Raw genomic sequence first — 18,844 nt, 5'->3', positions numbered from 1 at the left:
GCAAAATAAGAAAAATCCTTGGCCATAACTCCTTGGAGACTGATCACTATCTGACCGTGATTACAGTTCCCTCCAGGCAACTCTTAGGATCTCTCCTTTTTTCATGCCCTGAGAACAGCCCCTTAACCTCACGTTCTATTCTCCATGCTCACCGCTTGAGCCTCTCCTGTCTATTGGTCGGTGCACATGTTCTGCTTGGTACTTTGAACACCCAGTTTATAGAGCAAAGCTTTTGATAACTTCCCTATGCCAACTAATGGGCCACTGTAGATAAACCTAGTGGACAGATCTTATGAAAAGAGAGATAATCCTGGTGGCACAAGTGGAGCCACAATGCTCAAAAACTGAGATTAAGTGATAGTGGCCAGAGCTATAAAGAGAACAAAATCAAAAGAGAAAGAGCCACTGTTTCTAAAACATAGTAAAAACATATTTTTCTAGTTGCCTGAGAGTCCTTCGGAATCATTATGTGATGCTACCAACCACCATCCCTCTTCCATGGCAATAATATGGGTGAGACATTCGGTTCAATTCGACTTTAGTTTCTTTCCTATGGCATCCAGGTGGCTTCACTTGAACCAATAGACCATGTAGAATCACTAATATTTTTCCAGGTCTTAAAGGCCAAAATCAATCCAACTCCTTGTATTAATAGGCTATATGTTAAAATTCTGTTCTCTCGACAAAGATTCAGATATAGGGAAATGTTATTATAAGAGATGTTCTCATTGCTCTTTCCTATTCACTCTGAGTTTTCTAGGGATTGCCAGGAGAACATGGTATCCCAGGAAAACAAGGCATTAAAGGAGAAAAGGTATAGTTTGCATTTTCCTCATTTTTTATGTTAAGTAGATAGAAGGAAGAGACAGAGGATCATAAGGGAGATGAAAGGACGCCCCAGGGCTTCTGGGATTGTGCAGGGGACAGACATTCACATTAACTACAATGTAAATGGTACCCCCTAGAGTTGTGCATTTTGGCAGCCCTGGTTCTGGCACAGGAATGCCATGTGACAAAATGTACTGAGAGATGAAGATATCAGGAGTCTGAAAGTCAAGCTCAGTTACCAATTCTGATATAAACCTAAGAAGTCTCTTAATCTTGCAAGACCTGTTTCTTGATATCTACATGGAAACAGTGTATTAACATTGAACTATTATTGGGGAATAACTTAAAGAAAACATAAAGATCATCTATAGAACTTTATTAATAAATATGCCCTTTTATGCATATATATATATACATATACACACACATGCATATGTTTTGTGATACTGCTAACATAACTAACTGCAAAATCTAAATGCACTGAACAGGCATGAATTAGGTACTCAATAAATATTATTGAGTTGGTGAGTGAGTGAGTGACTGACTGACTGAAGTTTGACTGGCTATGATGACAACTTAAAACAATGGAAGCCACTACCTCCTCTCTTCCCACCATGAACCTGAGCATCAAAGAAAGAATCTTACTTTGTTTTCCACAGGGAGATCCAGGTGGGATCATAGGCCCTCCTGGGCTTCCAGGTCCAAAAGGTGAGGCTGGTCCTCCAGGGAAAAGCCTGCCAGGGGAACCAGTAAGTATTAGCCCTTTTGTTAATATATTTCTTGCAAGTTCATTAATTACTGCTTGTGGGTTCCTAGTTTCAGATCACAAGTATGGGAATAAGTTTAGGTCTGCAAAAAAAAGGAAAAAAGAACTTAAAACAGAACTACCTTTTGACCTAGCAATCTCACTACGGGTTTCTTTTCCCAAAAGAAAATAAATAGTTCTACCAAAAAGACACATGCATTCGTGTGTTCATTGCAACTCTATTCATAATAGCAATGACATGGATTCAACCTAGATGCCCATCTACAGTGGACTGGATAAAGACAATGTGATATATATAACCATGGAATACTATGCAGCCATAAAAAGGACAAAATCATGCCCTTTGCAGCAACATGGATACAGCTAGAGGCCATTATCCTAAGCAAATTAATGCAGGAACAAAAAACCAAATACTGCACGTCCTCACTTATAAGTGGGAGCTAAACACTGGTTGCACACCAGCATAGTAGAGATGGGAGCAAGAGATGTAGAGGACTACTGATGGGGGAGAGTTGAAGGGAGGCAAGGTTGAAAAACTGTCAGGCACTATGCTTACTTCCTTGGGTAGTGGGATCATTCATACAATAAACCTGAGCAATATGCAATGTACCCATGTACTAAACCTGTACATGTACCCCTGAACCTAAAATAAAAGTCAGGGGAAAAAAGAAATATTCATCTATTCATCTTATTCTTTTTTTTTTTTTTTTTTTTTTCCTGAGGCAGGGTCTTTAATCTGTCACCCAGGCTAGAGCACAGTAGTACAATTATGGATCACTGCAGCCTCGACCTCCGTGATTCAAGTGATCCTCCCACCCCAGCCTCCTGAGTAGTGGTGACAACAGGCACATGCCACCACTCCTGGCTAATTTTTATATTTTTTGTATAGATGGGGCTTCACCATGTTGTCCATGCTGGTCATGAACTCCTGAGCTCCAGTGATCTGCCACCTCGGCCTCCCAAAGTGCTGGGATTACAGGCATCTTATTCTTTAAATCAGAGATAAAACCTCTTAAATGTGTGATAAGCAAAGGGCTTTCTTCTGAAGAAAATATACATGTATACAACATTTTGCATATGATTTTGGAAGATTCCTAGGTCCCCTGAATCCTACACATGGATTCTGTAGAGATCCATGAATCCCAGTCAGGTACACTAGTTTTACACCATAAAACTTCCTAGGACAATATTGTAAAACAGAAAAACTACCTGAATTTTCCCTTCCAGAGGTTTTGCAGGTATCACCATGGTTTGTCATTTGCAGAAAATGTCTTTGTGACCCAGACTATTCCCAGGACATTGAAAACTGGACTGCTGGAAAATCTAAATAACCAATGTTTTTAAAATATGTTTTATGTGCCTTTGTTTCTCATCTCCTTTGAACTTACGTTATTAAATAATAATAATATTTCTCAATATCAGGTGCCTCATTTTATAAATAAAAATCTTTTATATTTTAAAACAACTATACAAAATCTATAACCTATTGAAATGTGTACTCCCTGTTCCTTATTCTTTTATAGAAAAAGATTTATTCAAATAAGATGAAGAGTGATAAAACATATTAGTTATAACTTCTAATGTGTTTATAACCTTTCTAGAAGAAGATACGTATTCAATGTATTCACCTTCTTTTTCTTTTAGGGATTAGATGGAAATCCTGGAGCACCTGGTCCGCGTGGACCAAAGGTATAAAAATACTTAGTTGATTTTTAAGAAGTTAATAATTAACAAAACATAGCAGAGAAGTTTATGTCTCTTGAGGCTTGCGCTAACAGCAGCCTTTCATTTCACAGGGTGAAAGAGGACTTCCAGGTGTTCACGGTTCCCCAGGGGACATAGGCCCACCAGGGGTAGGAATTCCTGGCAGAACAGTAAGTGAAATTCATTCAGTCCTTGTTGATTCCAATATTGTGAAACAAAATCCAGTGTCAAATTTTAACAAGGTGAAAAGAATAGAAAGGTCAGAGGAGGAAATACAAATAAACACTATCCAGAGAGGATTGATGGGCACTGAGGTTGTATCACTTAAGCACAGAGACAGTACCCGCTGTTTGTTTTTTAACTTACAGATGCTGGTCACACATACGCTAATTTGGATTAGAAGCAGTCATTTAACCTATACCTCTAATCTATATATTAAAAAGCACAAATACATATTTGTAAGATGGTATGACTGCCTAATATTAGGTCATTATATGTTACAGCTTGTTTTTAATTAAGTTAAAACAAGAAGTTAATATTTAAAGTGAATGGCGTACACACAGGTGAAATGACACCAAAAAGGTCTGAGTAATGTCTTCAGAGTGAAGAGATGGTGTTTTCAATGGTAAAAACAAATAATGGGTAGTTTTTAAAGTATTTAAACTATAAGGACAGAGCCTAGAACAGCCCCTATTAATAATGACCACTATATCCACACTTGTAGACCAGATAATAATAAATATACAATTTTCATTTACTATGAAAAGACATAAAATATTTTTGAACAAGAAAAGTAGAAATAAATGGTTATTCTAACGACATTAATTTAGAAAATTGTCCTGTATGGTGTAATAGAAAAACAAACTAACTTTTTTCCTATTATGCTCTTAACATTCAACATAATACAATTCTGACACCAGATGTGTGGGTTTTTTTCCCCTACTCATCAATTCTCCAATGGACATCAACTGGATGTTCTACTAGTCAATTCACGTCTGACACTATCTACCTGGAGTTAGCGTCAGATTCCACAGGTTAAGGGCTCAATCGCACAAAACCGACCCCTACTTCAGAGGCCAACTGCATATCTGGGCCTTCATTACTTCTGTTCAACCAGCTATAAACTGCAAGTTTCCATAACCCCCACCTCAGGTTCTGTAGTTTGCTAGAGTGGTTCACAGAATCAAGTAACTCTTTCTTACATTTACTGGTTTATGGTATCAGTAAAGGATACAGCTGAACAGTCAGAAGAAGAGTTACAAAAGGGAGAGGTCTGGAAGGGTCCCTGAGTGTAGGAGCGTCGGTCCCTGCGGAGTTGGGGTGTGTCACTCTCCTGGCACATGGGTGTTTTTGCCAGCCTGGAAGTTCTCTAAACCCCATATTTTGGGATTTTATGGAGGCTTCATCATGTCAGCAAGATAAACAACTAACTATATTTCCAGCCCCTCTCCCCTCTTCACAGAATGCGGGGTGGGCTGAAAGGCCGAGTTTCTAATTGTGGCTTGGTCTTTCTGGTGATCAGCTCCTGTCAGGGAGCCCACCAAGTCACCTCATTGGAACAAAAGACTCTCCTATCACCCAAGAAACCCAAGGGATTAGAAGCTCTGTGTCAACCGGGGCCAAAAAACAAGTATTAGAACAAAAGTTTATGTTAGCAACCTATTGTTAAGGAATTTATGAGGGTTTTAGGAGCTCTGTGCCAGGAACTGAGGGCAGAAACCAAATATTATTTTATCACAGTATCACATCTTTATATTGAAGTTATCATGAAAAGTTAAAAGAAAGCATAAGTAGTGAAGGGATATGTTGTGAATGAGGGTTGTCTGATTTGCCAGGGCAAGAATGTAAAAGACCATTGGAGATGGAAATTAAACCAAGTAAAAACTTGTATCAGAAAATTATTAGAGGCTGGACCTGGTGGCTCATCCTTGTAATCCCAACACTTTGAGAGGCCAAGACAGGTGGATCACTTGAGGTCAGGAGTTTGAGACCAGCCTGGCCAACATGGTGAAACCCCATCTCTACTAAACATACAAAAATTAGCCGAGCGTGGTAACAGGTGACTGTAATCCCAGCTACTCAAGAGACTGAGGCAGGAGAATTGCTTGAACACAGGAGGCGGAGGTTGCAGTGAGCCGAGATTCCACCACTGCGCTTCAGCCTGGGTGACAGAGTGAGACTCCATCTCAAAAAAAAAAAAAAAAGAAAAGAAAAGAAAATTATTAGGGAAGTGATGGTGGTTGAGGATAAATAGAAAGGGAGGAAAAAAGTAGCTTTGGCAAGAGCAGTGATATGAATATTTATTTCTTTAAATAAGAAAGGAAAAGTCAGTGAGTAGTTACTGAAGTCAACTGCTAGGAAACCAGCTCTTGACTTACTTAGGTTGCAAATTCCTCTTACAGAAGTTCATGGTTACGTAAGAGCGGTACAGCTACCATCATTAAGTTCCCTGATAATCTCCCAGCCTCATTTTATTTATCCCAAATTCCAATTTTCTAAAAGTAGAAAAATATCATTGATTAGTGTTTTACCTCCTACTCCTGTCACTGAACACTGGTTCTGGTGATTTCTTCCAAGAGATAAATGACTCAAAGTTGAAAGCAGAAAAGAAAAGAAGCCCCGAACCAGTTACCCCTGTGGGCGGTCAGTTTCTGACAGATGGAATTTGGATGCATTCTTTGTGCCCTCATGAATGTGCAGTGACAGATTATGGTAATGAGATAGATGTCCCAAGTCTCTGAGCAAAATCATATTGATGTTTCCAGCAACAGGTATCTGATTAAGTTATTCACCTACGACCTGAAAGTCTTGGCCGACTTTGCAGTTTTCCTCGTGTGTACGGTGGCACACCCTGTTGTGCCTCTAAGTAAACTACAATGCTTAGTCTTTTATGTCACTTGGATAATTTATGGACATTCTTGGTGGAATTTTGATAATAAAATCTCCTTTGTACTCAGGGCTCCCAAGGACCAGTTGGAGAGCCAGGTATTCAGGTAAGCTACTTAACTAATTTTTTATCCCAGCAAAGCCACCTTGCTGACTTGGGGGAAATGACTGAAAGACCGTCCTCATAAGTAACTGTTTTTATTTCCCTCCTTTTCCAGGGTCCTCGAGGTCTTCCTGGGTTGCCAGGAACCCCAGGGACTCCAGGGAATGATGTAAGGACTTTCTTTATCTACCCTCCCCCATTTTAATCTGCATCTGTGCCAATGTGCAAAGATTGAACATGGACACCTCTGTTTTCAGGGAGTTCCAGGGAGGGATGGAAAGCCAGGCCTGCCAGGCCCCCCAGGTGACCCGGTATGTAGACAGACCTTGTCTGATTTATGTGTCTTAAATGCACCCAGAAGCCAAACAGCCTCCCAAGCAAGTTTTGCTGTCCAAACTCATTAGAATGCTCAGTGACTGCTTGGTGATTTTGTTTATCCCCATTATTTTGTCGAGAGAAAAAGAATTCAGGCTGGGTCAGCATTTCTGTGTGTGTGATGAATACTTATTTCCTAAGGGTATAATTCAACTGTACAATTTTGCCCCAGGCTGAGCCTTGGCATATAATGTCTCAATCCCATTGAAAATTGAGATAAAATATATCGCCACGATTTCTATTTTTTCTAATGCTAGTGGCTAAATGAATTTCATTTTTCTAAATGAAATTTTGCAGGTAAGTTGCCTACAATATGGTACAGATCCATTGATTCTGTAGCTTTAAAATGTCGCAATGATTAAATTATGAAAACTGGCTTGAGTAGACTCTTATAAAATGGGTTTAGGCACTAAATGTGTGTTTCAAAGTTTTATTCTAGGTTAAACCTTGCTTTGAGCAACAGTGAAATCCCTTTAAATAGCCTCAGACTCGGCAGTTATAATTTGAGAGGCCATATGGTACATGACATTGTATTAAGAGTCTTGTATAATAAAATCCAAATCTGGCTTCTCAGTTCTAAGCCTCACAAATCCTTTCTACCTCCCACAGTGTTTGGGCCTTATGTGCCTTTATAAGCTACGTGTGGAGGCATATTTTGGCATTACTTTAACGCCACTGTTGGGTGAATCACTTGTGCATTTTTCTGGGAATCTTACAAAATATTACTTGGGTTTACACAGTGTCTCTCTGAAAGAACATCTGAAGATATGTGGCCAAAATGTGGTCCAAGTTCCTTCAGTATTTGTCTTGCCTATCACTTAAGCCAACTGTAGGTTCTTTTGAACTTCCATGAGAAATAACTGTAAGGCAAACTTATCTGGTAGTTTTCATATTTCTCAACAGCCTGATAATGTGTTTGCCAGAGGAGTGATTTCCTTTTAATAAATAATTTATCTTTATGTATTATTTAAAACCAATAATATACCAGGGACGGCATAAAGGTTGCCATGAAAATATAAAATAGGGATGCACAGTCAAAATGATGATATGTGTGTTTGCACGTTCATGAGAGAATAGTGAACATTTTTCAAAATTTGTTCTGAATTCTATCAGTTCCACGTGCACATTTCTTGATACGAAACATAACGTTAAGCCAGTGATTGTAAAGTGAGACACTAGAAGCTTCATGGCATTTTGAGGAAAAATATCTATATTGTACTGTATGTTTATATTATATTGTGTTCATATATAAATACATATCTTTGGTTTTATCTTCTTAACCACAGATTGCACTTCCTCTCTTGGGAGACATTGGTGTTTTGCTCAAGGTACTGTATTGCTGTGTAAGAAATTGTGTGTTAATTTCCAGAAAAATCACAAAGAAAATATTTAGCAGAAATTGAGTCAATTGTTTAGCTGGAACTCCAATTCAATTTTTAAATGGCAGGACATCTTTAAGATAGGAAAATAAACATGTATCTTATATACCTTATGCCATTTATCGTAATTCTTTCACTCTCTTCTTTACCAGCCTCTCATTTTGGGCGGAGCAGGGGTGGAGGGCAGCGGGTAGTATAGTTATGAATTGGCTACAGGGAAGGAATTATGTCATTAGCACCCTGGAGTAGATTATTCTCTCTTCTGGAGGAACATCTTTCTCTTAATGGGTGTTGACTCACCCTGGCTCACTACTGTGAAAGCGAATCCTTCTCACTAAATCTGGCCTGGTCAGTCCCAAGATGAAAATCAGTGCTGCTCTATATATGGCCACTTACAAGGCTGAATTTTGATGTCATGGGATTTTACAAAATTCCACAGTCGAAACCTGCCCTAATACCTGTTACTCTGTTCAATAAAAATCACCTCTACCTATTATCATCTCAGGGAATTAATCTTGCTATCTCTTTTTTTAATCTCTAACACTTCCCTGTATTTTATCAGTAAAACATACTGGGGGGATGATAATGGCACATATGTAAGGGTATGTATTTGCATGTTTCTGCCTGGTGTGCTACGACTGAGTGAGCCCACATGAAAATCAGGCTCTTGACTTCATACTCAAACACAATGTGTTGTATCTTTCTTTGTATGAATGGACATTGTGTATGTGTACACACACACAGACTATAGTTAGATATATATAATTTAGTTTGTATTTCTAGCATGTAGCCCAGTGATTCACACAATTATTTGCACAATAGTAAGCAGGCAGAAATATTTGTTTAATTGAATTCAAAAGACTCGAGTTCTAGCATATACATTTGTAAAGTAGAGTTTTGAGAATAGATGCATAAACATAAGTGTAAATATGAATATGAATATAAATATATATTAAAGGAATTTCTAAGACCTCCAAAAGCCAGCAGTTTTTATAAGCCAGAGAAGAATATTTGCCAGAATTTCAGGAAAATCTTATATTTATTGAGTTAAAATTACAGGCCAGTTAATATGCCACTTTACTTATATCATCTCATTTAATTTCCATAATAATCTTATGAGTTCAGCCTGTTGCAGCATTCCCATTCTATAGATGACAGACCTGAAGTTCTCAGCAGTTAAGTAACTTTTTCAGAGTCACACAGCAAGTAAATGTAACATTAACACAGGAACATAGGTCCTCAGACATTAAGTCCTAGATTATTTATGAGACAGTGGTGTTGGAAATAGCAGGATTGCAGGAGTTATATCATTTCAGAATACTTAGGGTTCTTTAAGGATGAGAAACCTTTATGCTCTAGTAGAAATGAATATACTGGTAGAATATGGGATCTCACAGAACAGATCAAAGGACCATGAATAGGCTCTGACAGGAAGCAGAACCAGGGTTCCAGTGCTCTCAGAAGTGGAACTAATTGACAGTCTCACCCGGGAATCATCCCTCTAATGAACGTGCTCTGCCATTGCTCCAGTCTCTGTGTCATTTCACTGAAGTTCTGAGTCCGTAGAGAGCCGGACATCTTGATTGATAGTCTCCACAAACTGTATACAATAGAAGCAAGGGGAGGCATGTAGTTCCCCGAACAAAGTCCAAATACAGGAATTTAGATTCTGGGTTGGATCTGTCAGGCCAATGTAATAACATCATGTTAAATCCTGATCCTGTTACCCCATACGTTAACACTATATCTCTCTACCTTGAGTCTTTAGCCAATTTGATCATCCTGCTTTCTGTTTGCAAAAATATCTTTGATTAAAGTATTAAAAAGAACTGGCATAATTACAGGCCCCTTCAAAGGCCTCCTTTTAGATTAATCAGTATGTCAATCCCTCTTTGAATGACATTGTGTATTGGTTAATAATTGATGCATCTTTATTCTTTCCATGAGAAAATCTTAAGACATTTTTCCAAGAATGTTAATAAAACTCAGTTATTTTACATTTACCATTCTGGTAACCCTAACCCAAAGAAAATGAAGTCAGTTTCAAATGACTCTTAGAAATTGTATTTGTCATAATGATTATCATTTTTTAATGTTTTACTAAAATAGTAAGTTGAACAATCTCTTCTAAAATGTTGCTCCATATCGATATGCCAAGGTTTTGCTCCGTATTGAGATGTCATGTTTGTGTCTGCAGATCATTATCTTTTTCATACTTTTTGAAATATGGAAATCCTTTTGTTTCTCTTAAGTTCTCAAGTGTCTCTTTATCTTCATAGTTTTGCAGGTATCATCAGTAATGGTTCTATAAATATATATATATTTAACTCCTGTGCCAACACATTGTCCCTGTGAAATAATCCAGGTGGTAAAATTCATCTGGAAATTTTCTATATTCAGACTCTAAGAAAGACCACCATGAAGAGAGCTGTTTAACCCAGCATGTTTTTATATACTTTAAGTTCTGGGGTACATGTACAGAACATGCAGGTTTGTTGCATAGGTATACACGTGCCATGGTGGTTTGCTCCACCCATCAACCCGTCATCTACATTAGGTATTTCTCCTAATGCTATCCCACCCCTAGCCCCCCACCCCCAACAGGCCCCCTTAGTGTGTGATGTTCCCCTCCCAGTGTCCATGTGTTATTGTTCAACTCTCACTTATGAGTGAGAACATGCGGTGTTTGGTTTTCTGTTCTTGTGTTAGTTTGCTGAGAATGATGGTTTCCAGCTTTATCCATGTCCCTGCAAAGGACATGAACTCATTCTTTTTTATGGCTGCATAGTATTCCATGGTGTATATGTGCCACATTTTCTTTATCCAGTCTATCATTGATGGGCTTTTGGGTTGGTTCCAAGTCTTTGCTATTGTGAACAGTGCCCCCAATAAACATACATGTGCATGTGTCTTTATAGTAGAATGATTTATAATCCTTTGGGTATATACCCAGTAATGGGATTGCTGTAACCCAGCATTTTTGAGATGATTTGCCTCATGTATTCATCAGGGTTCTCCAGAGGGACAGAACTAATAGTATATATGTATATATGAAAGGGAGTTTATTAAGGAGAATTGACTCATGTGATTACAAGGTAAAGTCCCACAATAGGCTGTCTGCAAGTCGAAGAACAAGGAAGCCGATAGTGGATCAGTCCAAGTCCCAAAACCTCAAAAGTAGGGAAGCTGACAGTACCGCCTTCAGTCTGTGGCCGAAGGCCCAAAATCCTCTGGCAAACCACTAGTGTAAGTCCAAGAGTCCAAAGCGAAGAATATGAAGTCTCATGTTTGAGGGCAGGAAGCATCCAGCACTGGAGAAAGATGAAGGCCAGAAGACTCAGCACATCAACCCCTTCCACCTTCTTTTGTCTGCTTTATTTTAGCTGCACTGGCACCTGATTAGATTGTGCCCGCCCATATTGAGTGTGGGTCTGCCTCTCCCAGTCCACCAACTCAGATGTTAATCTCCTTTGGCAACACCCTCACAGACACACCCAGGAACAATAGTTTGCATCCTTCAATCCTATCAAGTTGACACTCAGTATTAACCATCACACCTTGCAAGCTTTTCAGTATCATGCAAATTTAGTGTTCCAAGGAGCCCATGTTTGAAAATCAGATTTACAGTGCTATTCATTACGTCAAAAATATTGAATTTGAATAGCCATGGGCTTTCTTGCCAGTTTCTTATCAATGGCAAGCTTCACTTCTTTTTCATGTTTAAAGATTCTTTCCTTTAGGGAAAAGGATGGAAGTATGGAAACGTAGGTTGTCCTACCTTCTGTCAACTGTTAAACTATCTCCCCACTCAGTGGCCCTTATTCTGTGCCTTTCTTGGTCATATTCTTATTCCAACAATTTATTTAAAAATAAGCCTATATAGAGCTTTTCACACACACTCTTTCTTTAGCTGTGTGATGAGAGTTATGTTTATCTTATGAGCTCAGACTCTGGAAGTTAAGATTTCCCACATCAGCTAAAGGTTGCAGAGAAGGCAATGGAAAGGTAATTTCACTTAGATTTCCTATTGTCACTTGGATTTGACCTAGGAGTCAAGTCTATGTCAGTCAAGTAATTATTTCTCTAGAGTGCCTCCACCGACAAAATGTTAGTAAACTGTATGTAGTTGGAGAACTAATTTTGCTCCCACAAGGACAAATCCTTTCTTTGCAGGTTTTTTGTTGTTGTTGTTGTTTTTAAAATGATTTGTGCTATAGGGTGTATGAATTCTGTAATCGTGCTGGGTTTTCTAAACTTTATTACCACTCCCTTTTGAAACATTCTACTAAACAATGGAACTTCAGTTTTTGTTCTTGACTTACGTGTCTTTTCCTTATTTATTTGGAATTTTCTATTTAAATGTCATTGGAGACCTGCTTTTAAAATAAAAGCTCATCAATATCATAAACATATCACTGATGAGCTTTGAAAATAGTTTTTACCTCACAAAATTAATGTTTTTAAATTGGATAAATCAAGTTTCTGAAAGCAGAGTGACGTATCTATATCACTCATCTCTGACAAAGGTTCCAAAAGAACTTCACATCACATGAAACCTCACCTTTAGAGATGGCTTTTATGACTCTCTCAGTAACCTTATCTTTATACTCATTAGAATTTCTGTGGCAACTGCCAAGCCAGTGTCCCAGGGCTGAAAAGCAACAAAGGAGAAGGAGGCGCTGGTGAACCTGGAAAGTATGATTCCATGGCCCGGAAGGTGAGAAGCCTGACTGAATGTTTACGAACCCTATAGGTTACATGTAGTGCATCCTCTCAGTTCTGTTCTTCCTCTGTCCTCTAGGGTGATATAGGGCCACGGGGTCCTCCAGGAATCCCAGGCAGAGAGGGACCAAAGGTAAGAAATTCTCTTCTCCACTTTCACCTTGGGACCCTCAATTCAGTATGAAAAAAAGGAACCCGATATTTGAAAATATACAACTTTAAAAATACATACATGTATATATAGATATATATGGAGGGAGAGAGAGACGAAAAAGCCACTTGCAAATGTTGCCATTTATTTGTTCCCTGACCCTGTCCAAATTACATGCCCCAAGTGTTCTTAGAAGAGATTTTTTTCATTTCCAAAAGATAAGAAAAATGATTGCATGTGCTAGCTGAATGTATTGTCTTTTTAGGGAAGCAAAGGAGAGCGGGGCTACCCTGGGATACCTGGGGAGAAAGGCGATGAGGTAACAGATTCTTTTCTGATTATACAGTCCTAATAATGATTCTCTTTACGTGGCTCAACAGAGTAAAAATGTTAATTTTTCTATAGCTCAGATCTAATGCTAGAACCAGTAAAAACAAAGACCACTTAGAGCTTTTAAAATGTTGACACATTTTAAATGACATGTTTATGTTGGTTATCAGTGGTCCGGTTTTAGAGACAAGGAAATTAAGGCACAAAGTTAATATGTCAGTTATAATTTTTCTGTTTTCATTTAGCACATAACAATTCCAGCTCTCACAAAATAAAAGTAAAGGAAAGGGGGAAAGGAGCTCAAAAAAACTCCCAGGGTAGCTAAGAGATTTAAAGGAATAGTAGACAACCAGCCTAGGAGTAAGGGCATTTGAGAACCCAGCAGAGCTTCCCTGGGTACCACTAAACTGTGATTAAACTTCAGCGACCTTGGATTGTCTGCATCTTTGCTCAGCTTTCAAATTCTTGGGAGAAAAAAAACTGTCAGAAGAATCTTCTTGTTCTAGTTTACATCAGCTGGTCACCCTCTGGACTAAGGTTCCAAGTCCAATGTGCTTTTGAGATAATGGTATAATTTTCTGACTCTAAGCCATGGTGATGCTCAGGACATAATTTTTTTCCTACATAATTCACACTAACTCTTAGAAAAACCAATTAGAATGATGAATTGCTGTTAGTTTAAACAGTTTTGATACTAATAATTCTTAATGAAAGTAAGTAAGCCATCTGGCATATATTAACCTTGATGTTATTGTGGAAAATCGTAACTATATAAAGAAAATCTATTTTTCTAGGTGGAGTTATATTTTACATTACAGCAATTATCATGTACTATTGTTTCTAATTAATATTGCTTGTAATCTAGAAAACTTTGAGGTTTAATTTTTCCCAAGTTAAAAATTGAATACCAAATACATTCAATATTTATTTTCATCCATAAATAAAACATTATCTTCAAAATAAGTTATTGTGCTTTTGCTTCCTCATGTTCCACAGAAGGTTTTACTAAAGTACAAGCACAATAACTGATTTTCATAGTCCAACAGCTTTGAACTGCCTCCACTCAAAAGGTAGGCTTTAGAGGCAATTGAGAAGGTAATAACGAAAAGATCAGGAAATAATTGGAATTCAGGTTTTGTATAAGTAACTCTAAGTTAAAGTCACTAGAAGTTAATTTTCATTGATTCTGCAGGGCACTTTTCTCTCTTAGTGAACTGAAATCCATTGTTAATATTCCCCACACTTTAGTGGGCTTTTTCTTTGGTACCCCTCATAAATTCTTTAACACAGTTCACTAAATTGTGCACAATGCTCGTCACATGGGGAGTTCCAGCAAGTTCGGGAGATTCTTTTCCATTGTTTCTTCACATCACGTGAATAATATGAATAAATCTGAAGTAACCTATTGACTCCTTTAGGCCTTGTAGAAGGAATAAGGTGGTGCAGTTTTCTCTCTAGCAGATGGGAAATAATGAATATAATCTCATCTTCTACTTGGTCTCAGATATTATTTGAAATTACAATTTGTTGATTTGTCAAAGTGAATAAAACTTGGACCAAAAACGTGCATTTCCAACTGGCCAATGAACTATACCATTTCAACACACAGTATGGACTTAATATCTAATCTTACAAAATCTCAAATGTCTATTCTACTCTAAGTGGAAAACATACAGAGGGACACCCCATCTCTTTGAGACTTCTAATTATTATGTTTTTCATCTGTTTGGAAAATGAGAGAGAGGAGTTGCCTGCTTGTTTATTACTCTTAGAAAAGCAATATTTTCTTCCACATTTTTCACAGATGTTGTTGCACATCTCAAGGTAGCAACTTGGAAGATGCTAATAGAACACATGCTAACCTTTGATGGAGTGATTTCTTGCTTGAAATGCAGGTCTTCGTATAATATTTTAGGGTAATAATGGATAAATTAGACATGAAAAATATCATCAGCCAGATATTATAGCAACAGAAAATATTCTTGGTAGCAACTAATCTGGGACTTGCAAAATGAAATATCAGAGCAGGGTAAGAATGTAGCTCCAATGATCTCTGAATATCTCTGCAATAAATTTTAATTTGTGTGTTAGTTTGGCACTGTATGTTAAATTGACTGTCCTACTCTTTAATATGCATCTGTCTTCTTTAATGATCATCTTGTCTTGTAAAATTATCTTATTGCCCTTTATGCATCTATAGTAACTTTTACTTTTACTACAGAATTTCAGCTTTTTCAGAGAAAGGCTGCTGAGAATGATTTTTTATTTATGGACTGAGGTTTATTTTAAAGTTTAATGTGGTCATCAAAGGTTAATGAATCCCAAGCTTATAAATTAGGCTATCTAAAAACTCACTCAACATCTCTGGACTGATTCAGTGTTGAGACTAAAAGTAGCAAAAAAAAAAAAAAAAAAAGAATACATATATACATATATTTTATGCATGTACATATAGAAAGAATTTTATGGAAAATGGGTATTTTGAGGTAAAGAAATTTATAGTATAACATTTATTATCTCCAGTCATTTAGAGGTGCCATTATCGATGGAAATGTTTTTTACCTTGCATTTATAAACCTGTATGAAAGTTAATGTTAGGAAAATAAAAAGAACTAGTACCATATACCAATATGTAGAGCCTGCACATGCACACATGCCCATGTACACACACATACATACACACACACACACACACACACACAGACACACACACAGCACTGCCAATGAGATTGATAAAATTTTGGAGAAAAAATATGTCAACATTCTTTAACACAAATACACACAAGATTTGGCCCAAGGACATGAGGATATGACATGAGGAATTCTAGCATGTTCAAGTAGAATTTTTAAGCATTTCTTCATATCATATCACATGAATAGACCTGAACACCATTTGGTATTGAATGGACAAAACTGGAAGAACTTGGTCCTTGATCCCACTGATGCAAAGAACCTTGATCCAGCTCACAGTCCTATAGAATGCTCATAATCAATATGCAGTAATATTTCCATGGCCATGTCATATAATATTTATAAAGTATATGAAAATGCATATATCATAATAGTGAAAGGTAAAGGAATTGTATCATGACAAAGAATGGTATAGCAATACAGAAAGAATATTTTACTCAGTAAAGGAGACTAAATCCTGAAAGAGTGGAATCATTCAGTCTAGAACTTGATGTATCACATGGTTGTCTGATATAACAAAAGGGTATTTTAAAATAGTTTTTTCTCATTATAGAAGTGATATCAGTTCACTATTGAAAATTAGGAAAATACAAAAATCACTGAAAGATAAAATTTCTCCCTATTCCCACTACCCAGGAGGGACTTCTGGTAATAGTAATGTCATGGTCCACAACTGTATTAGTCCATTTTCACACTGCTATAAAGAACTTTCCTGAGACTGGGTAATTTATAAAGGAAAGAGGTTTAATTGACCCACAGTGCCGCATGGCTGGGGAGGCCTCAGGAAACTTACAATCATGACAGAAGGTGAAGAGGAGACAAGCACCTTCACAAGGCAGCAGGAGAGAGAGCAAAGGAGGAATTTCCAAACACTTCTAAAACCATCGGATCTCCTGAGAACGTACTCACTATCATGAGAACAGCATGGGGAAAACCACCCCCACGATCCAATCACCTCCTTCCCTCTACATATGGGGATTACAGTTTGAGATGAGATTTGGGTAGAGACACAGAGCCAAATCAGATCAACAACACCTCATCTATAAATTCCAAAACCAAAGCCTCTGAAAACCCTGGAAATGTTTCCCAAGTTTGGCTTTGTTTCCCAAGCAAATTCATTTGGCAGCCGAATCTGGCCTAACTCACACAGAGCTCGTCTATCCCGCTCTGTCAGAATATTGTGTTTTGCCACAGAAATATGTGTGTGTTTATTAGAGGGCACTGCTTCAAACACCACTGCAGTATTACATAATATTCAGTATGTATATCATGTTACCTGTGAAATGAAGTGATAATCCAGAATTCTAAAACACACATCTAACACTAAAGTTTCTGATAAAACTTTTATCTATTTGTCATGATAAAATAATAAAAGCCTGTATGTATCATTCCCATCTTTTAGGAAGTACATTTAAAATTGTTTAAAAATGTAGACCCTCTGCTATATAAGATTTGTGACTTGTATTTTTGCATGTTTTCTAACTTTTTTAAAACATGATTGTAGTAATTGCAAAATATTTCGTATTATAAATTGTATGTAATTTATTTAATAATATTCAAAACTAATTACATAAGTTAGCTAATCTTGCCAGTTCTTCCTTGATATATAAATGTATCAGCATCCTAAATCCTATCCGGTATAATTGGTGCTATTCTACAAATCTGAGGAGGGGAGGGAGGGGAAATCTATCCATTATTATGCTTAAGCCGTGAAAGGGTTCCAAATTTAAATTCACCAATGAGCCAAATTTCTCCTTGTAATAAACTGATGAGCTAAAATAAATATTATATCATAAAACATATTCCATTTTTCCCAAGCTGAATGGAGCTTTAGTGTAATCATGTGTTTCTTCAATGGCATTCTGCCAATCTGAAATTTGTATTTCCATGTTTTACCAGTACAAGATTCTTAGATACTACTGCTGACGGAATGGCTCTATAAAATAAGAAATGCTCTGTGAATCACCAGATTAAATTATGTTTGCTTCAGATTCCATGTCCTGGCATTTTATCTCACCCTTCTTACTGTTTAAAACTGAGTATTTGCACATATTCTTACTTAAAATTGGAGGCTAAGCTATGAGTAGACAAAAGCATACAGAGTGATATAATGGATGCTGGAGGCCCAGAAGTGAGGAGTGCAGGCAAGGAGTGAAGGATGAAAAACTACCTATTGGGTACAGTGTACACTACTTGGGTGATGGGTGCACTAAAATCACAAACTTCACCATTATACAATTTATCTACATAACTGAAAATCACTTGCACCCCTAAAGAAAAAGTTATATTTTTGAAATTAGAAAATTAGAATTAAAAAAGGATATTTGCATATGACATACATTATGTTTCTCAATTAGCTAAATAAGTGTTTAATGTTCAATGGTCAAAATATTTGATTAACTAAAATGCCTTATTCCCAATGATATAACAGATTTTATGGTAGGAACTATCTTTTCCAGGGTCTTCAAGGAATTCCAGGCATTCCAGGCGCTCCAGGCCCAACTGGACCCCCTGTAAGTATTTGTTAAAATGATTGCACTCACAGTTTACATCTGCTGGGATGATGCAAGGTGAATTAATTTTCTTCATTGCATTTTGTTCTCTGTGCCTCTATGTAGATTGTCCAGCTATTGCCTGGAAAAGTAGCCTCATCCAAGCTCTCAGATTTTCATTTAGTAATTACTTAAGACTGCTCAGTGTCCTGGGGGCTTGTATCAGAATTCCACCAGACCAGAAAGCAGTCTGCGATTAAGCTAGTCTGTTTGAAATAGAAATTGCATATAAAAGAGCATTCTATTTTTTATTTATAATTTTTTGGCACTAACCTTTAGAAGAGATAGTCAAATGGCAGCACAAACTGAGAATTTATTTTCTAAAGGAAAAAAAAGTGGGCTAAGGATTATTAGATT

The 18,844-nt window shown here is 37.3% G+C and overlaps 1 protein-coding gene across 4 annotated transcripts in view; it reads left to right on the top strand.

Moving 5' to 3' along the window:
* COL19A1 (collagen type XIX alpha 1 chain) overlaps positions 1–18,844 on the top strand; it is a 329,196-nt gene that overhangs the window by 260,567 nt on the left and 49,785 nt on the right. For all 4 annotated transcript variants that reach the window (XM_065543865.2, XM_005552609.5, XM_065543866.2 and 1 more), the window contains exons 24-35: positions 761–814; positions 1,488–1,577; positions 3,239–3,283; positions 3,391–3,468; positions 6,256–6,291; positions 6,403–6,456; positions 6,545–6,598; positions 7,949–7,990; positions 12,657–12,758; positions 12,843–12,896; positions 13,180–13,233; positions 18,395–18,448. In XM_065543865.2, the coding sequence (XP_065399937.1) occupies positions 761–814; positions 1,488–1,577; positions 3,239–3,283; positions 3,391–3,468; positions 6,256–6,291; positions 6,403–6,456; positions 6,545–6,598; positions 7,949–7,990; positions 12,657–12,758; positions 12,843–12,896; positions 13,180–13,233; positions 18,395–18,448 (717 nt within the window). The remainder of the gene's footprint in view (positions 1–760; positions 815–1,487; positions 1,578–3,238; positions 3,284–3,390; positions 3,469–6,255; positions 6,292–6,402; positions 6,457–6,544; positions 6,599–7,948; positions 7,991–12,656; positions 12,759–12,842; positions 12,897–13,179; positions 13,234–18,394; positions 18,449–18,844) is intronic.

The sequence above is a fragment of the Macaca fascicularis genome, chromosome 4 (genome assembly GCF_037993035.2).
Source record: "Macaca fascicularis isolate 582-1 chromosome 4, T2T-MFA8v1.1".
Classification (NCBI taxonomy): Eukaryota; Metazoa; Chordata; class Mammalia; order Primates; family Cercopithecidae; genus Macaca; species Macaca fascicularis.
Note: the sequence above shows the minus strand (reverse complement) of the source record. Positions and strands in the feature narration are given on the sequence as shown.